The sequence below is a fragment of the Polypterus senegalus genome, chromosome 13, assembly GCF_016835505.1.
Source record: "Polypterus senegalus isolate Bchr_013 chromosome 13, ASM1683550v1, whole genome shotgun sequence".
NCBI lineage: Eukaryota > Metazoa > Chordata > Cladistia > Polypteriformes > Polypteridae > Polypterus > Polypterus senegalus.
In genome coordinates, this window is record NC_053166.1 from 92,781,523 (window position 1) to 92,809,031 (window position 27,509).

The 27,509-nt window shown below is 40.4% G+C and overlaps 1 protein-coding gene across 1 annotated transcript in view; it reads left to right on the forward strand.

The window, feature by feature from the left end:
- rras (RAS related) overlaps window positions 1-27,197 on the forward strand; it is a 47,589-nt gene extending 20,392 nt beyond the window's left edge. Inside the window, exons 2-6 of the mRNA XM_039774427.1 lie at window positions 8,308-8,395; window positions 13,838-13,940; window positions 14,771-14,879; window positions 19,445-19,563; window positions 26,468-27,197. Coding sequence (XP_039630361.1) covers window positions 8,308-8,395; window positions 13,838-13,940; window positions 14,771-14,879; window positions 19,445-19,563; window positions 26,468-26,555 — 507 coding nt within the window. The 3' untranslated portion in view covers window positions 26,556-27,197. The remainder of the gene's footprint in view (window positions 1-8,307; window positions 8,396-13,837; window positions 13,941-14,770; window positions 14,880-19,444; window positions 19,564-26,467) is intronic.
- The last annotated feature ends 312 nt before the right edge of the window (window positions 27,198-27,509 follow it).

Here is a 27,509-nt window from a genome sequence, read left to right on the forward strand (position 1 = left end):
TGGTCTTCTATTGGCTCACTCAGTTCACTTTTCATTTCTGTTTGGCTGCCATTTAAGCAAATAAATGAAGCCATTCAGAGGAAAGATGAAGAAATTCAGGGGAACAAAATTTTAAAAAAACAGGTCAATTAAAATGAAAGGAGAAGGAGTTAATTAGCAGCAGAAACTGGTCACCAATTAGGCAAAGGGTTGGAATGAAAACCTGCAGCCACTGCGGCCCTCCAAGACCAGAGTTATAGACCACTGATCTACAGTACACTAAACTATCAGAATGCAGAAGGTATTCATTTTCTGTACCTGTTGCTACTGCATTCCCACAGACAGCAAAACATGAAACATTAGCACTGCAGCAGCGATTCCTATACTTATACATAAGAAAAATATTGCCATAATTTACTGTATTGAGTAATAATTAAGACAAGTATTATGGCAATATAAAATCTCTGAGACATAATAATTTGAGAAATAGCAAGCTGGTAACAGAGGAGAAGAAAACAAAGTATACAGGAGAAAATAATCGTCTAGGGTTCAATGATCGGTTAATACAAGCAAAGACACAGTTTTTATGACGCAAGCCTACTTGCTTCCCTCTGCCCCTTGGGCTTTCTGCAATATCATAAGTTCATGCTGAAATCTTAAACTGTGATTTGTATTTTGAGAAGCAGATTGAATCCTGCTAAATTCCAAAGGCTTCCAATACCTCTGGTGTCTTTCTCATAGTTGGGAAAAGTAGCTTGGCAATGTAACGCTGGCGTCAAGTGCCACAGCAGGATAAAGGGAAAATGAATAAAGGAGAGTTGGTAAGAGTACATAATCATTGCCTAGTTTTTTGTTTTTCAGCAGATTACTAACAAGAAAGCAGGCAGTGACTCCCCATGATAGTGTACTGGTCAGGAAATGGATGGATACTAAAACCACAGCAGAGGGTCTTTTCTCCCGAATGTGCTCTTTTAGTTCAAACTGAAGAGGTACTGTTAAAGTTGCCAAACAGTACCTGCATGGCATTGATGCAGATTTCATGATTTATTTGTTTTATTTTTTTAAATTTCCTTTGCCCTGCCCTGCCTTCCTATTTATCAAATTGACACAGCACTTTGAAGAGGTATTTTGAGAGCCCCTTTTGTGTTATTAACTCAGAAACCTCTGTCCCATATTGTGAAGTGGGATTTATGATTCCCTTACTGCTTATTCCTTCAGTTTCTGTTGTGTTTGTTCATTTCATCAATAAAATGTTGAGTGGCACAAAAGTTAGCTTTGGCATTAACCTTAGTTCCGTCACTGTGTGGAATTTCCATGTTTACACTTTCTGGTGTTTCTTCACGTGCAGGTTAGTGACTCTAAATGAGCCTTGAACAGCGTCACGCTCAGAATTAGTCCCCAGCTCACTCTGTTTTCCATGTAACCTTACAGATGAACTTGGCAATTCCAGAAGATGGATGGATGAGAGTGTCTCCTGTTATTGTGTATGACCAAACCCACAGTCAAGCTGACATTGGTGTTCATCAATTAACCTTTTCTCTTTTATTTGTGACTGTTCTGAAATGGTTTTCATTTATTGCCAAAGTAGGAAAATGCTCTCCGACGCTTCCTCAGCAGCAATGTACTGTCAGCAGTCCGACTCTCATGTCCACACTGCTACGGTTTCATTAATTTAAAATGTCATTTTTAAACAAAAAAGATCTTTGTCCACTGTTGTATTTTCAAATGGCATGTCCATTTAATTTAAGCACATATATCAACTCGTGACTCTGCTGTGCAGACAGACTAGTCGCGACCACAGTTTCCAAAAACTACACAAAACATAATTTAGACACATAAAGGTAAGCAACACAACAAGCGCCATGGAAAACAGCTCTTCTATGCTTGTTATGTCAGAGTATGTTATTCTTTTGTGACGGTAACCAATCAGGGAATGAGATGTCTTAATGAGCAGAATCCAATTGAGGAAGAGCCACGTGATAAGCACGAACCAATCAGAGTGCAATGGAGTCTGTGTTTTCAAAAATCTTTGTTATGTTCAGAAATCTTTATTGAGTAAGCATCTTCGTCGGTTCAAGCCGTCAATGTAGCATGGATGGAAGGTCTGTTTTTAAACAAAATCTCACAAGTGTGAATGGGGCTTTGGTGTTACTCTGCAATTTACTTCAAATGAGAGTACCTAATAGTTAATTTTTCAATTCTTTACAACTTTCTATGAGTCACCTTAAAAGTAACATTCAGGTTTGTCAGTTCATTTCATAATATTTAAGGACTCGGGTTTCACTTATAGAATCATGCAGTCTTGAATGATTGGAAGTTCCCAGTGTTTGTAATTGTTTAGTCTCCCCACACCATCCCCCATTAGTGATGAACTAAGGCCTCCAGCTGATAGCAAACATGTCAACAGGGTCAGAAATTACAAGAAACAGCCAGGATATTGCAGACAGTGATGTCCTAAGACGACTCTGGAAAATCTAATTCAGCACGTCACAGTTAGCTGCAAATTCTCAAAGACTTTAATGAGGCTGTATAATTCTTCGCCTTCTGTTTTTTGTCAGCCTGAACAGTATGGGAACATTCCACATGCTTGGAAGCTGTGGCAGAAGGAGGGTTGAAATGACCCAGGATAGACATTACAAGAGGGCTGTGTTTGTTGAGAACCATCAGAGTAATGAAGTGGTGCTAGCGTCTTGCAGGCAATTCACCCCCAGAACTGGAGACCAGGACTCAAGTCTGCATGCCTGCTTTACCTTGAAGGCTTCATTGTAAAAAGCTATTGCATGACAAATTGATATCAGCCTGGCTGTTTATGGGCAACAACAAGATCTATCTATCTATCTAGTGTCACATTTTGGTTGAAACTTCAAAATATTTATATCTATTGTATCTATTTTCTCCTGTCTAGCAGCCCCTTGTTAATATGTAATGCATAATAAAACTTTACTAATCATTATGTCCCAACTGAATAAATGTGTAGATGTAGTTGAGCAGAGTAAGCACTGCAGCAAAGGTGTGTGCAGTTGCGAAATTTTGTAGCGGAAGTACAGTCTACACAGTGTAGTGTGTTTTGTTAGCTTTTTCCTTGCAACATGTGTCACCATGGATGCATCCTATTTCTCTTATTGAGACACTATGTGCATTTATTTCCACAGTCCCTTCTTTGTTTTTGTTTTTATTCATTGCAATAATTTTTGTCTGAAGTATTAATTGTTTTGTAAGGGAGCATTGCTAATATCATCCCATTTTAAGGCATGGCTTTAGAAAACATTAATGAGTAAGCTGTGTTTCATTCATTAAGTTCAGTATCTTTAAAGCCATTTATCTCTTCACAAACATGGTAAACAGTGGGTATGGAAAGTATTCAGACCCCCTTCAATTTTTCACTCTTTGTTATATTGCAGCCATTTGCTAAAATCATTTAAATTAATTTTTTTCCCTTATTAATGTACACACAGCGCCCCATATTGACAAACAAAAAAAAATAATTTTTGAAATTGTTGCAGATTTATTAAAAAAGAAAAACTGAAATATCACATGGTCCTAAGTATTCAGACCCTTTGCTCAGTATTTAGTAGAAGCACCCTTTTGAGCTAATACAGCCATGAGTCTTCGTGGGAAAGATGCAACAAGTTTTTCACACCTGGATTTGGAGATCCTCTGCCATTCCTCCTTGCAGATCCTCTCCAGTTCTGTCAGGTTGGATGGTAAACATTGGTGGACAGCCATTTTTAGGTCTCTCCAGAGATTCTCAATTGGGTTTAAGTCAGGGCTGTGGCTGGGCCATTCAGGAACAGTCACAGAGTTGTTGTTAAGCCACTCCTTCGTTATTGTTGTCTCCACACATACCGCTTAGAATTAAGGCCAAAAAGTTTAATCTTGGTCTCATCAGACCAGAGAATCTTATTTCTCACCATCTCAGAGTCCTTCTGGTGTCTTTTAGCAAACTCCAAGATAGAACTTTTTGGCCTTAATTCTAAGCGGTATGTGTGGAGACAACCAGGCACTGCTCATCACTTGTCCAATATAGTCCCCACAGTGAAGCATGGCGGTGGCAGCATCATGCTGTGGGGGTGTTTTTCAGCTGCAGGGACAGGACGACTGGTTGCAATCGAGGGAAAGATGAATGCGGCCAAATACAGGGATATCCTGGACAAAAACCTTCTCCAGAGTTCTAAGGACCTCAGACTGGGCCGAAGGTTTACCTCCCAACAAGACAATGACCCTAAGCACACAGCTAAAATAACGAAGGAGTGGCTTCACAACAACTCTGTGACTGTTCTTGAATGGCCCAGCCTGATCCCTGACTTAAACCCAATTGAGCATCTCTGGAGAGACCTAAAAATGGCTGTCTACCAACATTTACCATCCAACCTGACAGAACTGGAGAGGATCTGCAAGGAGGAATGGCAGAGGATCCCCAAATCCAGGTGTGAAAAACTTGTTGCATCTTTCCCAAGAAGACTCATGGCTGTATTAGCTCAAAAGGGTGCTTCTACTAAATACTGAGCAAAGGGTCTGAATACTTAGGACCATGTGATATTTCAGTTTTTCTTTTTTAATAAATCTGCAACAATTTCAAAAATTCTTTATTTTGTCTGTCAATATGGGGTGCTGTGTGTACATTAATGAGGAAAAAAATTAATTTAAATGATTTTAGCAAATGGCTGCAATATAACAAAGAGTGGAAAATTGAAGGGGGTCTGAATACTTTCCGTACCCACTGTATATGCATTTGCCACATACACTTGTGTTCTAGAGTTAACAGTTTTCTAGGAAATTAAAAAACATATACATAGCCAGTCTTGGCGTTTCACAATGAATCCTATGGGGCATGAGGTACCAATGGAAAATAAAAGCCTACCGGATATGTCCACTTTGAAGCAGCAAAACCTTCTGTGTTTCTATTCCCTTGAGGCAAGGATATGTTTTCTGTTCACTTCTGTGAGTTCTCATATAAATGCACAAGTGATATATATATAGTACCTGCCAAATAATGCAAAAAGTACACGACACGTATTTTGGCCTAAATGCGGCTCATCAAGTTTGCACACTTTTGCTGCCTGTTGTGGGGATCGAACCTCGGATGTCCTCACTTGAGGCAAAGCCTAAGACGTTGCTCCACAGTGGCTGGTTTGCTTACCTGACAGGTCTGTGATCTGCTTCTTGCAACTGAGAGGCCGTGGCCGATGTCTGCTGACCGGCCGACCAACTACAAGAGTTACCTGGTAGGTAACTCCTCAAATATCAGACTGTGATCAGACCTATACATGAAATACACAATTAAATCAAAACAAAACAAATCAGGTAACATGAATAATTTAATGTCTTAGTCTTTTGAGAGGAAACCATCCCTCAGGAGTGTGAAAGATCATTGACAAACACTAAGGTAGCTGTTTTTTTTCCTTCACAAATGTCATTTATAAGCCACCTTACAATTAGTGTGTAATCAAAAGACACAGCTTCAAAAATGGACATACAGTCGTGTCTCACTTAATGACAGCATATGGTTCTGACCAGAGCGTCTTTAGTTAATTTCATCATTAAGTGAGTTGATGTGTACAGCATTTAGGGAGTGGTGGAGTCCCTCTGTGTCTGATATCATTTTTGCCGTGCTGACTTTGGATATAAGACATCGTTGTATTCTGTATGCAGTGAATGCCTAACACGCGCCAGCAGCACACAGGGATGTGCCTCTGTGCCATTTCATTTATTGTATCTCAATGGAAGCTCCCATGTTAAAGAGTGACATTATTAGTAGGGACATTGTTAAATGAGTCATGACTGTATTCCATACTTTTTCTTATTTAATACCTAGTGGCTCTTAGGGTTCAATGTAAAACTCAAGAACTGGCTATATTTTTTTAATTTATAGAAACCATTTAACTTTAGAAAACAATTTCACATGGCAAGTACATATGTACTATGTTTGTGAAGAAATAACATCAACTTGAAAAATGCCAAACTTATTCTTTAATTACTGAATTCAATTTCTGTATAAGGGTTTGCATAACTATAGTATTTATAGAAACTACATTTACAGTGTAAAGTTTTGTGATACTTTGGTATTACATAATATTTTTGGCTAATAGAATCCCTACCTTCAACTGAACTAACATTACACATACATGCTGTCCACACGTATGAAACAATGTCAGACCCACATAGTTTATTGCCAGATAGTGGAACCTGTACCAGCAGTCACTGGGTAAAAAGCTGAACTGAACCCACTGCAAGTCACATAAACTGTGTGAACACCAGGGGTTTACAACTCCCTAAACACCTGACACAACAGACACCGGGCTCAAGTGCAGCAACAAGCGCTTCTCCCTTGTTCTCCACACCAGCACAGTACAACAAGCACTAAATACTGTACAAGTCCTTTCTTCTCTTTTCTCTGTCACTCTTTCTTCTACCTCCGCCCACTTCCTCCCAACCCTGGCTCCCAGAGTAGTGGTAGCTGGCTTCTTTTATAGGGCACCCAGAAGTTCTTCCAGGTGTCCGATGATCATCTTCCAGCAGCTCTTCCGGGTTTGACAACAGTCCTGCTAAGGAGGACTCAGCTGTTCCCCTTGAACACAGTTGAAAAAGGGTAGAGTCAGGATCATGGCAGCACTCGTGTGATAAGGAGGAGGCATGGCAGTCAGGAAAGAAGTCTTGTGTGGAGTGATGCTGCCGTCAGAGTAGGGTCACTCCTGATGAGTATCCAGGGAACAGGAGAGGCCGATTGCTCAGAGAGATCTCATGGATGCTGAAGAAAAGTGGTGGGAGAAAGGAGCAGGGCTTGTAGGGTCCCCAAGGAAACTGGGGGACACAAGGTGATAAAAGGTTGACTGCGCTTTTCAGCGGGCATCTGCTACTACAGAGGAGACCTTAAAGGGTGATGTTGTTTGAGAAGAATGCACGGAGGCTTGAGATTCTTTTAATGGACAGTACCTGATTGTGTTATAACTTTTATTTTAACCATTTATGATTATTTATTCATTAACTGATTTTAACCTTTCCAAAAGCTGTTTTTATTAAGGATTATTTATTTATTTATTGAGGACTACACTGCACTTTGCTTTGAACACTGTTTGGACAATAAAATGCCCCACCCTTGTTTGTTTCCTAAGTCACCTTAGCCCACCTCGGCTCATGATTATAACTGACCCATGTCCGTGTCAGTTTAAGTGACTGAAAATCAGTGGGCATGTCTGCCTTATCAATTGAGTCAAGCTTGGCCCTCTTTGTGACAGTCAGTAGAGTGTGGCCTATCAGAGCTGGTGCTGTACAAGGAAATTAACTGGCACAGCAGGTTCAGGTGCAACCTTGGCTCTTTTTTTTTCTTCTTTTTTTTCTTTTTTCCCCATTCTGTCGTGGTACATAAAACACAAGACATCAGAAAGACAAGTTTCTCATCACTCTGTGAGGTCTAACACCCCTATGTTCCTTATTTCATGTGGCTGTATTATATGTTTTGTACTTCCAGCTGAGCATTCATTAGTTATCGGGTCTCATGCACTCAGAGCCCACAACTATGACTAAAGACTAACCTGTTTGACTTTATTGGAGTGAATTGCAGACTATTTGGACTGAGTCGTGTGATATGTCATACAACTGTATATACCACCGACTGCCTCTGATTCACTAAGATTATGTAAATCAAGGCTGCAACTCAAAATCACTGGAAAAATCACATAATGTGACCAGGTCATGAGTCATTTGTAGAAAACACACTTATAAACAGTTGTAATGCACACCAGACTCGGGAGCTGCCTTGGAACATTATGTTGAAAGTTACACTGCTGAAATGTTAGTTCTTTAACCTTCTTTTCTATTTTTTGTTTTTATTGTGGAAATGATGTGTTTCCTTTTGAAGATCCATGCTAAAACAGCCTTTCACTAATTACCATGATCAGTCCTCTTACTAATTTTACAAACATTGTCACCATAGGTTCCTGTTAAGACAGGCACCCATTACAAAAAAGGAATAACAATAAAGTAAAATGACTCAGGTTTGGTTACAGATTGAATCTGAGGTTGAGATTGAACTGGCAGCCTTGTAGTTTATAGCCCAACTCCCAAACTTCCAGGTCACATTGCCTCAAGAATTCAAAACCCAAAGCTGTGCACCGCCCAAAGTGTTTCTTTGTTTTTTATGCCTGCAGGCTACCAGATCTGTGAAGAGCTGTTTGAAAAGAATGCAAAGAGCCCTGGGTGTCTAGCAATGATGTTAGTTCAGTACTTGCTGCCACAGAGTACTTCTGCTTGAGAATCTAGTCAGCCTGCTTCCTGTATCCACAGCAGCAAACAGCCACATATCTAACTGCCTTTCTCTTCTTCTTCTAGTCTTACTTCGTCTCAGACTATGATCCAACTATTGAAGATTCCTACACCAAAATCTGCAGTGTGGATGGCATAACAACACGCTTGGACAGTAAGTTCTTCTTCTTCTTTCGGCTGCTCCCGTTAGGGGTTGCCACAGCGCATCGTCTTCTTCCATATCTTTCTGTCCTCTGCATCTTGTTCTGTTACGCTTGGACAGTTAATATACTTTGAAAAAATCAACTCAGAGTTTAATGGGTGTGAATGCTAAACTATTGTACAGTGGATCTGAGACTTGAGCAGCTTTTTTTTTTTTTTTAAACTTGGTTTTCGCATACCCCTTGGGGTCAGAGCGCAAGGTCAGCCATTGTACAGCGCTCCTGGAGCACTAGAAGGTTAAAGGGGCTTGCTCAAGGGCCCAGCAGAGTAGCTTTCTGTGCTTATTCGTTGGTAGGGGGACATAAAAGTCATTGAGTAAAAGAACAGTCCAGGCCTCAATTATCCTGCATATTTAAAGTTAAATCCAATGAAATATGGCAAACCTCAATACCACACATTCAATTAAAGCAAATTGAAAACACAATTGAAGTTCAGATGCAATTAAGGATAAAATAATCAGATAGAACAGTATAACATGATGTTCAGGTAAAGAAATAAAAAAAAATAAATCACTGGTTTCTAACAAAACACTGGCGGCACTAGAGCAGGGGTCTCCAACTCTGGTTTTCATTATAACCCTTTTTTAAATCAGTGACTCGTTCTTGCTGCTAATTAACTTTTTCCCTTCCTTTTAATTGACTTGTTTTTTAAGATTCAGTTCTCTGAATTGCTTCATTTTTTTCTTTAAACAGCACTTAAACAGAAATGAGACGTGAAGTGAGTCAACTGATGACAAGCTAAGTCAGGGCCTGAATCTCCAACCAATTTCACTCCAACCAGTTTCTTAATTAGAAGCTAATTCTTATCAATAATTGAACCCATTATTAAATTCCACAGCTTGCTGGTGCTCTCATTCTGACAAAACTGTTAATTTTCTTTTTTCTAAGAACAATGTCAAAATGTTTTGTATATTTGAGCAGATCAACATTACTGACACATTCATCTTTCTTTATTTTCAGATATTGTATGTTGGCCATAGGTTAGCTGGTCATGTGTTGGCTCATTTTGCTTAGCTGTTAATTAAAGAAAAAATAAATGATTAGGTTTTCTTAACCATAAATAGCAAGCCAATTAAAATGAAGGTAAAAGAGTTAAGTAGCAGCAAAAACTGGCGACTAATTAAGAAAGGGGTTAGAATGAAAACCTGCAGCCACATTACTGCTCCAGGACTGGAGTTGTAGACCCCTGCACTAGAGTATGTTTGGCTATGAAAAGTCACCAATATAACAGCATAAATGAATAAGGCAAAAGATTTAAATAAAAGTTGTACCATAATACTGTCAAACCCACTTAATCTAATTCAGGGTTGTGGAAAGCTGCAGCCTATCCCAGCAGCATCGGGCATAAGGCAGAAAACAGCACCAGGAGGGCCCATTCATGCACACACACACTCACACACACACTTAAAACTTACACAAGTCAATTTAGAGTCCTCAATCAACCTAACCACAACATTATTGGAAAGTCTGAGGAAAAAACAAACAGACGTGGGGTGAATCGAGAAACTCCATACAACAACGACTGCGACCGGGCACAGGATTGCGACACAGGATGCTAGAAATGTGAGGCCACAGCTCTAACCTTATAAAATGAGTGAGATGCATTTGCCTCAAAAGCCTGTTTAGTTATAGCTTGTGATTACTTGATGATCTAACTAACAAAGCGAGCCTTCTGCTATAGTTTTGCATTTTCCCATTTGTATATTCTGGGAAGATGTAGTAGAAATAAACCTGGTTTACAGTTACAACAGAGTCATACAAGTAAACAAAAGGGTTGGAATTAACAATGACAATATTGAAAGCATTCTTCAGTGCTTGTCGTCTTTGGTATTGCTTAAACTGGAGAATTCAATGGAAGTTAAAGCCATAAAGGCAAGAAAAGATGTCATTGATAGTTTTGTGGCAAACCATAACAACCAGAGAATTCTTGCTGGTGCAGTTATCATACCCAGTTGTTGTCTGGTGGTCTAACCCTTACCTCCATCCCCAGTGGTGGATAGGTTAGGTTAATAGGCGACACTAAATTAGCCCAAGTGAGTGTGGCTGAGCCTCACAATGGACTTGTGTCCAGTGATGCTGGAATAGGCTCTGACTGCCTTAAATGCAATAAGCGGTTTAATAAATGGATGGATGAATGGATGTATTGACTGTGCCAAGAGAGCACTTATTGCAGATACCTCTAAACATTTCTAGACAAATTATATAAGTCAGTGTTGACAAGAATTACAAAAGCTTCTTTCAGGATTTTTTGCCAAGTGTATATTGTGCCAAAAGCAAGCTGGACAGTTTAGAAACCAACACATCAGGACATTTAGAATGAAGTGGCTATAGTAAAGATATGTCACAAGCATCATTTGTTTTATGAGTGGTTTTTATTTCAAATATTTACCATTAAACTAATTGAGGATAGTTGCATTTTCCCATACTCTGGTCATCCAAAAACTGAGATGATGCAACAAGGAGCCTCTTGTGTGCCCAAGCATTGACTAGTATATCCCTAGCCATGAGCTGTTCACTGAGCGGGAGCTAAATGTTTGACCCTAGACTCTGAGGATTTTGCTGTTCCCTATAGCTCAAAGACCTTGGTTCACTTCTTGGCTAGGTCACTGTCTGCCCCTGTGCTACTGTTGTTTTCTCTCATTTTCTCATCCGATGTGCAGAATAGGTCGATTGGTTACTTATTTACTATTTGGTACATACTAGTGTCCCTTGCCTTGCATCCGATGCTATGGCTATAGGCTGTGGGTCCATAACTGTGTCTTAGGATAAGGGCACAGAACAGTTAGAACAGTTAGTTGGCCTGCCCATCGCTGAGGGACATGTTGTTTATCACAGACACTGCTGCCACATACAGTATCTGGTGATCTTTTGATTATTCATCCATCCATTATCCAACCTAACTGGTCTGCTGGAACCAATCCCAGCAAACAGAGGGTGCAAGGCAGGAAACCCACCGCAGGGCATGCACACACACACACACACACACCCAGCACACACACTAGGGACAATTTAGAATCGCCAGTGCACCGAACCTGCATGTCTTTGGACTGTGGGATGAAACTGGAGCAGCCGGAGGAAACCCACGCAGACATGGGGAGAACATGCAAAGTCCACGCAGGGAGGACCCTGGAAGCGAACCCTGATCTCCTAACTGTGAGGCAGCAGCACTACCCACTGCGCCACCGTGCCGCCCCTCTTTTGATTATGCTCACACATATAAGGAAGGAACCAAAAATTCATGGAGCTGGTGAGCAGCACGGGAGTAGGGTGTCACTATCAACTGTGCTGCTAGGTATTGCATGCCTACTGTCTTGTTAATCAGTCCGCCAAATGAGGTCTTGTTGATTTGATCGAGTACATATTTCTGACATTTATTTAACAATTGTGCACCTGACTTTGGTGATTTTTTATTTTTTCCCCAAGCCATAAAAATCATGTCATCAAGGCAACAGTGATTGTCTTTTTGGACACTGATGAACTTACTACTTGTGAACAATTAGCAATGCTACACCAAATTGTTGAAGCATCTGCCAGAAATCTTCAAAAGAAAAACGTCCAAAGCAGTGGTACATGCAGAACTTCATTTTGCTCATGTACACACCACTGCACCGTGACAGCTCACCTGCACACAGCACATTTTCAGTCCAAGAGTTCTTGACAAAAACCAACATGGTTGATGCTTCACATCCACTATATTCACCATATTTTGTTCTCATTGACTTTTTTCTGTTCCTGAAATTAAAACTGACACTGAAGTGCAGCCATCGTACCATGGAAGAAATTCAGTAAAAAATCACAGTAGGCTCTACATGTAGTAACAAAAGATGAGTACAAGAAATTTTTCCAGGAATGTAAGAAGTGCTGGGACAAGCGTATTGCATCTCAAGGGGAGAATTTTGACCATTACTAAAATGAAGGGCGTTACAGTGGCCTAGTGGTATTGCTGCTGCCTCACAGTAAGGAGACCAGGGTTTGCATCCTGGATTCTCCCCACGTGGAGTTTGCATGTGTTCCCCGTGTCTGCATAGATCCCCTCTGGGTGTGCCGGGTTCCACCCATACTCCACAGACATACAGGTTAGGTGAATTTGTTGATTTTAAATTGGTCGTGGTGTGTGTGTGTGTGTGTGTGTGTTCACACTGCAATGGTCTACCACCCTGACTAGGGTTTGTTCCTGCCTTGCCTTTTATGCCAGCTGGGACAGACTTCTGAAAACTCTGTTTGTACAGTAAATTGGTTTTTTTTTTAACGATTCTAGGAATTTATGGGTCCCCCCTCGTACATCCATTCCTTTACACTTCAGCCCATTGGAAAGTTAAAAGCGTGCACCAGGGACATATAGTACTCTGAAGAAATTGTGACAGTCTGACCCACACTTGCTAAAGGAATTCAGTGAAGACAGGAGCATGTGGGCAGACATGGGTGTGTTCCTTAAAAAGCTGCTGCAAATTGTCTTCATGCACATTCAGAAGTGCTCCTAGAAGACACAAAGTTGGGTGCCAACTTGATTATAACCAGCAAGAGCACTTTTAGCCAGTGATTCTGTGTCTCTTTTAAGTTTACATCGCTGAATGTCTGAACTATTAGAGAAATGTTTCCATTGTTTTCTTTGTCTTTTCTTAAAACAATACTTTGTAATCAGATGAGGCAGATTGTGGTGGGAGGCCACTGGCAGCTACAGGTTAAGATTCCCTGAAGTTTAACTTCCTATTCTGAGCCAACCTACTGGGAAGGGTACTTTAAAAGAATAAATGGAATTGTCACCCTGTTTGTAGAAGAAGAAGAAAAATAATTGTAAACTAGTTACTTCTTTTTAAAAAAGGCATCAAATGCCTTTTGACAGACAGATAAGAGTGCTTGGCTGCCGACAGTCTGACAAGTCTAAAGTAATGTAGCATCTTAACACTCCATCAATTCCTTATTAGTCATTGTCAATAATATAATAAGGGCGGTGGAGTAGGAGTGCCTGCACATGGCAGTAGCTCCACTGAGAACTGCGCTCTTCTAGGTCTCCTCCATATTTAACTTTACTGACCATCCAGTGTGCTGAGGCTTTGCACCCCAGTTTGATGCCAGTACATTTCCCAGTATTTGGTCTTGTAGCTGTGTTGCCCTGTATTCTATTCTTGTTTGTTTTGTAAAGCACCTTTGTATGGTGCTTATTATGGAAATGATGAGGGTGGTCTCGGAGCTTGCTGCCTGTGTTGAGGCTGCATGTTCTCCCTGTGCCTATGTGAGTACTGTATGTGCAGATCAGCTTGACTGGTAATGCCACAATGGCTTGTGACCCATCCTTAGTTGTTTATACCTTCATCCAATGCTGTTTTGAGAGAAACAGGTTTTGAAATCAGAAATGACAATTTTATGGTTCTCTCTGTCTCTCTTCTTCTGTTTAGTTCTGGACACTGCAGGCCAGGAAGAGTTCGGTGCCATGCGGGAGCAGTACATGCGTGCAGGTGAAGGCTTCTTGTTGGTGTTCGCCATCAATGATGTTGGCAGGTATGAAATAATACTCTCTTTGCACTTTATCATTTATATTTGGCGATCAGTTCACTGTAGTAATTTTCAGTCTACTCATCCAGAGACAGAAAGTACCAAATTTACATATTTCACTTTGTTATAATAATTCACTTTAGATTAGGTCAGTGTTTTTGTTTTGTTTGTTAGCAGTATCCTAAGGAGTGTGACTCACCTGTAGAAAGGGTGCAAGCTGACTGTGCCGATGGAAAATGGGCCCTGAGGCTCAGCCATTTCTTTTCACTTCCACATGATTTTGTGGGTGGTTTCATTACAATAAGGCAGTCAAGGTTTTTGATTTATTTTAATTGAGCATGAATATAGGAGAATTCTAATTTCTGCAGGTCAGCTGAATTAAAGTAGGATAATGTGCTCAAGAAATAAAGGAGCAGATGGGCTTTTGGGGTGGTGAGCACCAAACCTGAAGCTGGAGAAACTCATTGTGTACCGAGTTGACAAAGCACACCACATCTGCAGCACACAACATGTTTTCTTGAATTCATGAGATGAAACAAAATGGGAAAACCACAGAAAAGTAGCAGCAGAGTGTGAGAAAACAGAAGCTCCCATAACACACTCTGAAGTGAAAACAAGGAACTGGGCAGATTAATTTCTAGCACAGGGAGGTCATTTTCTTTGGCGGCCCTGGTGAGAACTGCAGATGAGTAGAGTGCCAGTGTTTTGGGCTGAAATAATGAAAAAAAACACAATAAACAGTAACTGAAGCCATGGGATCAGTGTAAATGTGTGGGAAGGTTTAAGAAATTGCAATTTTATAATGTGAAATACTGAAGCCTTCCTCTTCTCCACAGCTTCAATGAAATCCACAAGTTCCACAGGCAGATTCAGAGAGTCAAGGACAGAGATGACTTTCCAATGGTACTTGTGGGGAATAAAGCTGACCTGGAGCAGCAGAGAATGGTAAGATCTGTCATTCGAATCCCAGATAGCGCTCACCACCCATGCTTCTGTATTTAAAGCCAACTACAGGATTAATCTCTTGTCTAGTCAAATTTGGTCGGGGAGCCTCAGGATCAGCTACTGTAGCTAAAGACTGGTCCTGTAGCTGACTAGGACAGGATTTGGATGGATGGGGCAGGCACAGTATCACTACAAATAAAGCTGGTTAGAGTCAGCTATAGGATCTGTCTGTATATAGGAAGTATATTAGGGAAATCTTCATTGTGTAATTATACAGGTATACTTGTTTTTATTTCATAAACCGTTCCTAGCAAGACAAATGATGCACAAACTATGGCAGTGCGTTTCACAGAAATGTAAGGAGAAACAAGACAAAGAATGCATTGTTAAATGTGGAGTCACATGTGAATAAGGAAAAAAGTAGTATAAGCCTGTTTTTCAGCATCTCATTGTAGTCTCTCAAAATGGCAATGACATCTGCGGATGCTGTTAGAGGACCTTAGGTGGATGGGGAATCCCAAGATCTTGGACATTCCTACCACCACTCTTCCATTATGGAGCAAATTCCAAAGATTTTGATTTTAGTCCCTGTCCTGTCATTCCATCACCCTCAGAATAGTAAGGAAATTTGATTTTTTTTCTTATTCCTTTACCTTCATAAATTTCTTTCCAAATTTAAAAAAGAAACATAACAGAGGTGGGTTTCACCTCTAATCCTGAGGGCATACTTTTCAAAATTTTCGTTACGTGAGTAGAATATTCACTCTGCTGCTATGAAGAAGTACTTCAGAAAAGAAGAAGGATTTTCACTGCTCTGCTACGGGTAACCAATGATTTTCTTATGGCAGCAGACTCTGGACAAACCAGCATATTAATTCTATTAGACCTCAGTGCAGCATTTGACACTCAGGTCAGACATGACATTCTACTGTCCAGAATAGAGAACATGCTGGGTATCTCTGGCACTGCCCTCCAGTGGATCAAGTCCTATCTGGCTGATAGGCAAGAGTTTGTTAGTCTTGGCAACAGCAGATCCAGCTCAGCGCCAGTCACACAAGGAGTTCCTCAGGGCTCTGTCCTCGGCCCTCTTCTCTTCTGTATTTATATGCTTCCCCTTGGCCATATTATTCGTAGCTATGGACTGGGTTATCATTTTTATGCAGATGATACTAAGCTCTACTTCAGTGTTAAAAGTGGAACTTCATCAGAGCTTTCTCAGGTCACAACCTGCCTTAGAGAAATTAAAACCTGGATGGAGCAGAACTCTTTGAAATTAAACTGCAACAAAACTGAACTCCTGCAAATTGGGACTAAAATGCAACTTAATAAAATGAGCTCCTTCCCAGTCCATCTTGGTGGTGATCTCATCAGACCTGCCTCTACTGCAAAGAATCTTGGTGTCATTTTTGATTCCTCCCTTTCTTACTCCACCCACATAAATCACATTAAGAAACTTTCTTACTTTCACCTCCGTAACATATCCCGTGTTCGCTCCTTTCTCTCCTTTTCTAATGCTGAGAAACTTGTCCATGCTTTTATCACATCCCGCATCGATTATTGTAACTTGCTGCTGGCAGGTGCCCCTTCTAATCTTATATCACAGCTCCAGCTTATTCAAAACTCGGCTGCAAGAGTCCTTACTCGAACCAGCAGCAGTGAGCACATCACACCCATCCTGTTCCGTCTTCACTGGCTCCCTGTGTCTTACAGAATCGAATATAAAATCCTACTAATAACCTACAAAGCCTTAAATAACCTCGCACCAAACTACATCAGTGACCTTCTCCATCACTATGTGCCTGCCCGCCCACTAAGGTTCTCTGATTCTGGAAATCTTGTTGTGCCCCACACTAATCTACACTCCATGGGTGAGAGGGCCTTCAGCTGTATAGCACCCAGACTCTGGAATGACCTACCGAAATTTAATCAGATCAGCTGACTCCATGAATTCTTTTAAAAAACAACTCAAAACTCATCTGATCAGGAAGGCTTTTAGCTCTATTTGACTTCATTCCCCTTCTCTCAGTTTACCACTCTGTCAAGAGGCGCATGTAACCTGTGTGTGTGTGTGCGAAACCATCAATTATGTTGTCTGCTAGGCTTTCTCTGAATTTACTGTCTTAATCTTCTTTATTTATTTATTTGCTTTGTACAATGCTATACACTGTATACCCTGCTGTTCTTTCTTATATTCTGTAAGTGCCTTGAGCATGGGAAAGGCGCTATATAAATAAAATGTATTATTATTTTCATACTAGGACCCCAGCCTTTTTAGTACACATGATAATGACGTGTTTCACACTATTTTTCATGAAACACGTGTACAACCTTTAAAGGACAGGATATATTTATAACGCACAGATTTTAATATGAAGACTCACTGGCCGTTGTTAAAAGATTATATCCCAATGTGCTGCCAGTAACTGTCTGACACACAGCTTATTGAAATTAAATATTTATGCCATGAAGCTCCTCAACCCAACCCACACTGCATGGATTTACTTATTATGTGAGTCCATACCAAGTGGGTGCTGTCAAACTGCACTTACAATGAAGTGCTAGTGTAGTTAAACGGAGCAGGCACCTAACTGTGTGTGATGTGATCAGTTGTGCCTAATGTGATGACCCTCATGATAGGCAGTTGTAATGAAAGGTGAGTACCAAGTATCGTTCAAAATTGAAAGTCATCACAGGAGTAAATGTGAGTTGAGCTTTCATGATTTCTCCAACTCTACCCAATTTTTTGCAACCAATTTTTTAATTGAATTTGAAATGAATACCGGTGGCGGCACGGTGGCACAGTGGTAGCGCTGCTGCCTCGCAGTTAGGAGACCCGGGTTCGCTTTCTGGGTCCTCCCTGCGTGGAGTTTGCATATTCTCCCCGTGTCTGCGTCGGTTTCCTCCGGGCGCTCCGGTTTCCTCCCACAATCCAAAGACATGCAGGTTAGGTGGATTGGTGATTCTAAATTGGCCCTAGTGTGTGGTTGGTGTGTGTGTGTGTCCTGCGGTGGGTTGGCACCCTCCCCTTGATTGGTTCCTGCCTTGTGCCCTGTGTTGGCTGGGATTGGCTCCAGCAGACCCCCGTGACCCTGTATTCGGATTCAGCGGGTTAGAAAATGGATGGATGGATGAATACCGGTATCCAATCAAAAAAAGTATAGCAAGGAAAGGCACCGTGACATCAAGAAAGAGGTAAACAATGTAAAACAATCATAAGCAACCAGCTCCATTAAATGTTCCTTTTTTAATTATTCTCCCTACCCAGTAATGTATTCTAATCCGTACTCTCTTTGCTTGTCACCCCCTCGACACCAGACTTGGTCACTTCATTATTATCTTGTCTTCGATTTTTAAATAATGCTCCACTTGTACAAAGCACACGTTCTCTTTTAAAAGTTAAAAAAGCAAAAGGAATGAAACATTTGGGTAGCCTTTGAATGTCATGCTGGGAAACTGCAACACAAATCTCTTTGAAGTGCCCATTCTTGATTTTCACAGCTTCCACACCTACAGTTCGTCATAAATTGTAGCCGTCAGGTCAGTTCTCACAGGATTACTAGCAGTGTGGAGTGTGGCCATCTCCTTGTGTGTACTTACAGGGGCATCTTCTTACCCATACCCATGGACGCTCCAATCATGCAAACTCTAGGTTAAACATATCTTCTTGCAAAGATCTCAACACTTGTAAGTAACGTAACACAACATTAAAACTGTACCTGCTTAAGTGGAAGGGAATGACTGGGTCATCCATCATTTTTAATTTTTGTAATGAGAGCCTTTATTTGCTTCCAAGATAGTTTGAACATTGTAAAATGTCTGCCCTGTACTGCGCAAAAGAAAAATCATAATTTAACAAAAGTAAAACAATTGAAAAATGAGGCCTGCAAAGATGCATATTCAGTAAGCAAGCATGTCAGATGTAGATCACTATCGCAGCAAATGTTATTTTTGTTCACTGGCATTTAGACATTTTTTCATAACTTAAAAATAAATCAGAATGAGTAAAATTAGTATTGTACAAAGTTTACCATTGAAGAAGAAGCAAGCGACACAGAGACAGAGGACCTCTGTTGACTCGATAAAGAGCCTTAGTGACATCTAGCATGACAGAGATTGGCTGCTAGGTTCCAGGACTGGTTTTGGGCTAATCTGTCTACACGAATGAAAGCACAAAATGCTAAAAACATATTTTTTGTATTTATTTTAATAAAGGAATATGAAGTACCCCTCACTGTACTACTACCTACTATGAGCTGTTGGAGATTCTGTTGGAAATGGCTCATCTTTAGTCAGCCTGTATTGGTTATTTATACCACCTTTTTAAAGAATAAAGTTATAATTTTTAAAAATTGTTAGTGTCTCTCTTGTAAATAACATCAGCACTTTATGGTGATCCTCTCATCTCAGTGTATCAGGCACTCTGCTGTGTTTTTGGCTTCCAGCCTCATTAACTCTTCATTTTTTATGTTCCCTTCCCATTAGCTGCCACTCCTAAACTCTCTTGCCATGATGGTGTCTCTCACACTTGCTCTCTCTCTCTCTCTCACTGTCTGTTTTATGACTAGATTACTCGGGAAGAAGCAGAACACTTTGCCAAGGAGAATAGGATTGTTTACATGGAATCGTCAGCAAAGATTCGACAGAATGTGGATGAAGCCTTTCATGAAGTGGTTAAAGCAATCCGGTAAATATCAACAGTATAGCCTTCACCCACAGCCAGCTCTTCTACCTATAAACGTGCCAATCAGCCACAGTCTTTGAGATTGTGACATTTGTGTACACTGCAGTTTGAACAAGCTGTCCGGCTTACATTGTACAAAGGAAAAAAAAAAAGAGTTCCTGTTTTCAAGTCAAGCTGATCATATATGCAACCTGCAGAAACTTTGAAAAGTTCAGAAAGGAAGGAAGACGTGAAAGTGGTCTGAAGAGGAGAGAATCGACAATAATGTTGTGATGTTAAAGGGAGATGCTGTGAACAGAGAGAAACAGAATGCTAGCAGGGGTGTCCTTGGCTGTGAGGCACAACAGCCCTTTTATACAGGGTTGGCTAACAGAGTTGGTGGCGTGAAGAGGCTGCTAGTAGGCTAAACTTTAGAGGTTTTATTTCTAAACAGTTCCGGGCACTGCAGTGTTACTGGTAAATCAAGGTGAAAATTGTGAATTAGACTACTACCACCTCCTCCTATCTCACAACCGGGTGGAGATTTCTCATGTATTATCTCCGTAAATTTAGAAACAAACACTGTGTTGGTGACAGGCTGGTGTAAGCTGGGGGCTTTCATGCTAGAGTAGCTGCTGGGTGAAGCAGATATTACAGCACAAATGGGGATTTCCCTCAGTTTCTGGTTTTATTTTTAAGCTGAAATCCTGTATTGCCCCCTAAAACTCCACAGTACTAAAAAAGTTCTGTACTTTGGTCAGTTTTGTGTCTTAAAGGAATAAGAAGAAATAGAGATGACAAGATGATGCAGTGTTTAGCTCTGATGTTACACAACTCCAAGCAGTTGGGTTTAACATCACGTGTCCTTTAATGAAGTCAGCTTTTATTTGTCACATCCAAAGTATGCATGCAGTACAGCATATAGTGAAATACTAAGATAGCGCGGTTCTTCGTAGAAACCCATTTTCAGAAGTACCACATACACCTTTATTCTGGAACATCAGTCTCTGAGAAACCAGGTTAACACACATAGATTTCTTTATGAGTAAACCCTGTAATGTGGCCATGTCAACCATTAACTGGGTTACACTAAAGGATTTCTTAGTTTACGTATGTCTCTTCTCCACACAGGCAGGTACAAATGGTGGAGGTGTCCACAAAGAAAACTCTCCTGAGCCAAATGCTCAGAAGATTGCATTATTTCTTCTCCTGTCTGAAATAATCTGTCTTAATATTTAAGAAATCTCTATATTTATGTTGATGAGCTGAACATACAGTGCTAAGCTCAGCAGCACAATCTTTGCAGCAGTGTTGGGAGTAATGTGTTAAAAGTAACTTGCGTTACATAGTTCGATTCATTTGTAAAGTACTGTAAGAAGTAATGCACCACAGTACGTATTTTACTGAAATAAAAATATCAGTTATTCTTATCCCTGCAGCACTAGGTGTGAAGCAAAAAAGCTAACGCACCAGTATGCTGCTCCTTTACAAGGCTCAATTGCACAGGCATGCAGAAAAGAGTGTGCTGCGACATTAGAGCACCATTCAAAACTGTCAGTTCAGTTCTAGTCCAGCTATTTGCTATAGATTTGTTGAATCAGTGTGATCAAGTGATGCAGCATTCATTCCGCAGATCTTTGGTGGCTCAGGTCGAGGATGTAAAAGGGGGTTGGAAGCTGTTTATTTCTCAGCACATGAAGGACTAAACACAGTTATAAAATAAAACAATAGTTATGTGTGTGTTTCTCATCAGTTTCATAAAGGCTTATGGTTGGGCTTAGGATTTAATAACAGATGCTGGCCAGTCAAATGTGTAGTTTTACATGCAAAATAAGAAAAAGTAACACAAAAGTAATATATTGTTTATAAAGCATTACATTTTATATTAAGTATAAGTATTTAGTTACTTATTTTGTAATTAATGAGTAATGTTTGCTCGGAAGACACTGGCTCCATGCTTAATGCGTATTCATGGTGGCCATTAATGTTGCTTAGTGCATTTTTATGACATCAGAGAGTTTTGCCAAAGCATATTTGCACATGTAAACCGCGTTTTTTTTTATTTATCTTAACCTGTTTGTTTGTGCGCATGTAAACACACTCATTTTTTTTTTTCTCCCATATGCAACAGACATGTAGATTAGGTTATCTAGCAACAGTAAAGAGATCCCATGTGCATGACTGTGCTCTTTGATGCATTGGTGTGCCATCCATTGTGAGCCCAGAGCCATTAAGACCCTCTGGAAGGGAGTGAATTCAGAAAATACACATACTGAGACATGAAGAACAAACAAAGAAACAGATAGGTGAAAAGATACTGTCATTTAAATATTAAAAGTAAATTATTCTATCATTTTTAGACCACTTGAAAACAACATTTTAGAAAGGGCTGTGTCACATTGGGTGCACACACACGCAGAAACAAATATGGAGAAAAACTCACACAGAGATGGGGAGAACAGGCAGTGACTGTGTCAGGACTTAAGCACAGGCAAAAACAAGTTTATAAAAAAAGGGAAAATGTTGAAACTGATTTATAGCGAGACTCAACTCAAAAGTGTATTACAAAGCAAAGATATTACAGTGGAAAGTAACCACTAATTTACATCCTGCAATATGCTATCTTCGTCCTATGGCCAGGAAGGAACACTTTACAGTATGGTGCATATTTCTGAATAATAAAAAGAAATAAAGAATATTAAAAATGTCAAAAGGGCGGCACGGTGGCGCAGTGGTAGCGCTGCTGCCTCGCAGTTAGGAGACCCGGGTTTGCATGTTCTCCCGTGTCTGCGTGGGTTTCCTCCGGGCGCTCCGGTTTCCTCCCACAATCCAAAGACATGCAGGTTAGGTGGATTGGCGATTCTAAATTGGCCCTAGTGTGTGCTTGGGGTGTGTGTGGGTGTGTTTGTGTGTGTCCTGTGGTGGGTTGGCACCCTGCCCAGGATTGGTTCCTGCCTTGTGCCCTGTGTTGGTTGGGATTGGCTCCAGCAGACCCCCGTGACCCTGTATTCGGATTCAGCGGGTTAGAAAATGGATGGATGGATGGAAAAATGTCAAAAACTAATCTATGGTCAGATTGCTGAAAATTGATAGGTGCTCAAAACTACAGATGCTTTACTTTGTCAGTTTACGGTGCATCGTTATGAAGCAGAGCCTGTTGACTACACAGTCCGCTTGTAATTGTGTAATTGACATGTTAAAGCCAAGGACTACTCACTCCTGTTTCCAGTCTTGGTTGCAAAGATAAAGCACAGTTTTGTCGACGAGTTCCATCTGAGGTGTATTGTGTGTCCAGGAATATCAATTAGCAGCTCGCAGGTCAAATCTAACCCATATGAAGGTTTTCTCTGGCCCAAAGACATCCTCCAACACATTTATTTCATTTATATTAAAATGATGTAGTAATCTATGAACATCAGGCATTTATAACACCAGGCACATGTAGATCATTTGAAAGACTCTAAACCAGCGTTAGGCAATGTCAATCCTGGAGAGCCACAGTGACTGCAGGTTTTTGTTCCAACCCAGTTACTTACTGAGCAGTCATTTATTGCTGGTGAAGACTTATTGCTTAAGTGATAGATTGATGCTTCATTTTTGTGGTCTTGCTTGTTAAGTTTGCCCGCCCTTAATTGCTTATTTTAATCTTAAACAGCTGCATTCAGTGTGTTAATGGCTCCTTATTAGCAAAAAGATGTAAATGACAAAGCGGCCAGCCGTTCCCCATCTAGCTTGTTTCCATGTGTGTTAATCCTGCACTTTTTGATTTGATTTAATAAAGCACTTAATAGAAAAATGTGACAGACTGAAAATGATAAGTTTTAGGCTTCAAATCTTTTGGATGATACCCTTGGAAAGGAAAAAAAAAATCTACAAAATAAGAACCTAACATTGCAGACTAACAAGCCATAAAATTAAATAAGGTCTGAGATTGGAAACCATTGGTTTCTAATGAAGCCATTGGGTTGGAACAAAAACCTGCAGCCACTGCGGCTCTCAAGGGCCGACTTTGCCTACCCCTGCTCTAAACAACAAGGTAAGGGAGATAATAATAATAATAGTAGTAATTTATTTTATTTATAGTCATCTTTCAAGGCACACTAGGACACCATACAGAACACATTAATAACAATAGTCAAAAGATCAAATTAATAGAATATTATAGTACAATAAAACCAGAATAAGTACAATAATAAAATTGAATTTAATTTTATCAGCTAAAATTAACAGACAGAATAAGCCATCTTAAAAAATGTGTTTTAAGGTGAGATTGAAAGGTGGGAAGAGAGTCAACATTATGAATATCTTGTGGGAGAGGCGTGAGGCTGCTCGACTGAACACTCTAAAGCCCATGGTAGTCAAGTGAGCAGGAGTTATAATAATATTGATAGAGGCAGAAGATCTAAGGATATGAGGAGGAATGGAGATTAGATTAGAAAGATAAGGAGGTGCCAGATTATGAAGGGCCTTGTAAGTAATAAGCAGAATCTGCTTCATCAAAATATTAGACATACACAAACAGTTGCACCATGTCTGTCAGTTCATCGATGGCTAGTTAATATATGATCAGCCTGAGTGATGCCAATTGTCGTCCAATTTTGGATATTCTCTGCTGAAGCATAAACAAGACATGCATTTCAAAGATTTAATAACATTGTCTGTTGATATATTACTAGCCCCACAACCATTAAGCAAACTAAGAAAATGGTATAGTATGTGTATTATTAAGTGTGAATTTTGTGAGGCCTACCAGGAACGTTTAAGATTAATACACACACACAGATACACATAGCAATCCTCTACAGACAAAGACTCGGCCAGTTGCCAGTCACTCTGCAATATTCCACACAGGACACAGCTACACACATCATATGCCTATAGAGATCCTAGTCAAAGTCTCAAGTGGTGTCCATTGCCAGACACTCTGCAGTATTCCACATAGGATTCTCAACATAGGGACTCATTATCACCAGCAATAAAAATGGTTGCAGTGCCTGTAATTAAAGTCCTGTAAATTCAGTTCATCCTGGCTTGTTTGAGAAAAAAAATTAAAACTTAATATAAACAGTCTGCATTTCAAAAATTGAAGATTCTGCACGCCAGGACAGTATTGAATAATATAAGCAAGGACCAATAAAATGAGCTTATTACCTCTTTATCAGTGAGGGCTTTATTGTGCTGTGCCAGTGTTCATGTAGCTCAGTGGGAAGCACATGTTCCTCCTTCTTGTTGAGTTAGTGAGTTGTGAGTGTCGTCCTGCTGTGATCACAACCTCCTTTGAAGGACTTGATTTCCAAGCTTAAGGCTTTGGACTGTGCAGGATAAGATTCATTGAAAGTCCCATGCTTCTGAAATGATTGTACTCTTTTTTTATTGCAAATCAAACAGTTTGATTGATGACATTATAAAGACATACTTTTTGGTCCATTTGCCATTGAAATGACAATTCTTTGTGCCAGTTTTCCTTTTAGGACATTTTTTCCTGCTAACACATGTTAATAGTTAACTTGCAACGTGAATTTTGTGTGTTACTTACTGGCTAATTGGTAAAAGTTAGTTGATTGGGTACAAGCACCTTAGATTTTCTTAAGAAAAAAAAAATGTAAATGATTGAGCTTGTGCACTCCGAATGATAACAGCAGCAGAATGAATTCAGTGCAGCTCGATGATTCCTTATCTTGCACAAAGGTTTCAAAGGTTTGAATTGACTTAATGTGTGAGTCCAGGAGTGAATGAGGAAGTGTGACTGGTAAAGGGTGTGAAACGAGTGTGTGTGTTTGTGGGAAGGATATGGAATTGAAGTGGTTTTTGCTCAGCAAGGATTTGGTCCCTGGTCAGATTCAATTTGGTGACCACTGTTATCAGTGAGTACTGTAAGAAAACATTTGGTTTTACAATCGAGTCAGCTAGGGAGTTGAGGTAAATGAAACACTCAAAATATCAAACTGATGTTTAAATAATGGCACTCCTCCTCTTTTAGCATGTACACGTGCAAATAATTGCAAAGCAGGCACCAACCCTGGATACGAAGCCACTAATCTGTCTACTTATGGAAGGTGTCTCTGAAGAAAAGCCATGGCAAGGCTAGGAGAGCACGGGCAAACTCAGAGACAGCATCTCCTCGTACTGCACTACTGCAGTTTTCAGCTATTAATAAAATCCATCTGTCATTTATATGAATCCACTTAACTCGAGTCACAGACATGGGAAGCCAAAGCCTATTGTTAATGCACTTGGTGCAGTGCATAGATAGCCCTGGAAGGAGTGCTGGTTCATCCTAAAGCGTTCCCATGGGCCTAGTCAACCATTCCACACACCCACACAAGCCGGTGGCATGAAGGTTAAAAAGTGGAGCACCTGATGGGGGATTCAAACCCAGCCTTTCCTGAGCAGTGAGGCAGCAGCACTAACCACCGTGCCACCCTGTTAGTAGAAGGAAACATGCCATTTATTGATGAAGAGGTTAGTTGAGAATGAAATCCAGCAGTCAGTGGACTGGAAAAGGGAGGATGTTTTCTTTTTTAATCTTCAGGAGTTTAGTATCTAACATTTGAGAACAGTATCTATCTATCTATCTGTGGCAAAATTACTGTAAAGACAAATGGAAACAGAAAGGAGCAGAGATACAGAGTTTACGGTAGTAATTTGTTAACATTCTTTTTCTTAGTTATTGAATGTTTCCTTTACATTATGGTGCTGGTCTGGCTGCTACACATGTGGATTCATTTTGAAATCCTTCTGTCTGTGATTTCAGTACAGTTTCTGTCCTCTTGGGGTTGTGTTGGACATGGCAAATTGAACGGTACCGCGTGCAGAAGGTGCGACTGCAAGGCAGCATTTATTTCCAGACTGGTTTTGCCTCACTAAACACATCAAAGCAGCTGTAGATCGGAACTATTGTAATTTGTTTTCTTTTGCTTTATTTCAGAAAGTACCAGGAGCTGGAATCCCCGCCTAGCCCCTCCCAGAACACAGCGAAGCATGACAAAAAAAGCTGTCCTTGTGTCCTGCTGTAAAATGGGCAAAGCAGGGCAAGTGAACTTTTGTTTTTCTTTTTGTTTTTTGCCCTTCACCTTAGGCAGCAGTTTAACCTTCGCTGCCCAGGGGTCGCTCTCCTGGTAACTGTTTGGTTTGGCACGTTCTGCAAAATGTTACCCGGGCAACCAGACCTCGAAGTGTTCCCTAGCAACCAAAGATTATCCTTGGCTATAGCAACAGCTGTAATCCTGCAGCAGAACCATTTTCTGTAGCAACATCTGGAAAATGAATAGAGTCGTTGCCATGGAAACCACTACGACAGAGAGCAAAAATACGCACCAGAGGGTCCCTTTTTTTGTATTTCTTTAAGTTTAGCACAAGATCTCGCTCAGGTAAACTGACATGCCAAGGATGTTGGTATTGCTGCATGCTGATCACTTACAAATCAATGAACCTGTGTGAGGATGCTTGCCTTTGGACACTCCAGGACGAAAAGCTTTTTTCTTTCAGTTTTTAATTAGAACTGGGGGGAAAAGCTTGTAATGACAACCTAGCCACAATCAGACAAGCAAGAAGCCAAAACCCATACGTGTGCATTCTGTCAAAATAGACTGTGCAAGGAAACAAATCATCCTTGAATCCAAATCCCCATCTTACCTTACCTGCAGAATGAACATCATCAAGAAGAAGAGCAGACACAGGCCCTGCCAGGATGCTTCTGTTGTTTCTCTTCAGTGACCTTCAGACCCAAGTATAACAGTAGCGTGGCTAATACCTGGAGCGTTGATGTTTCCCTCCGTGAGCTCAATGTAGCATTTTATGTTCAAGTTGCCAAATGATTTCCAGCAGTATTGGGGATAGTATCAGTCATAGTTTTAATTGAACAAGAATCTGGCTGGATAGGAGCACCACAAAAGATAGCGGTGGTCCAATCAAGTCAAGGATCAAGCTGTCTTTTTCAATAATTCATTCCTTCTTTGTGCTGGTTTGTC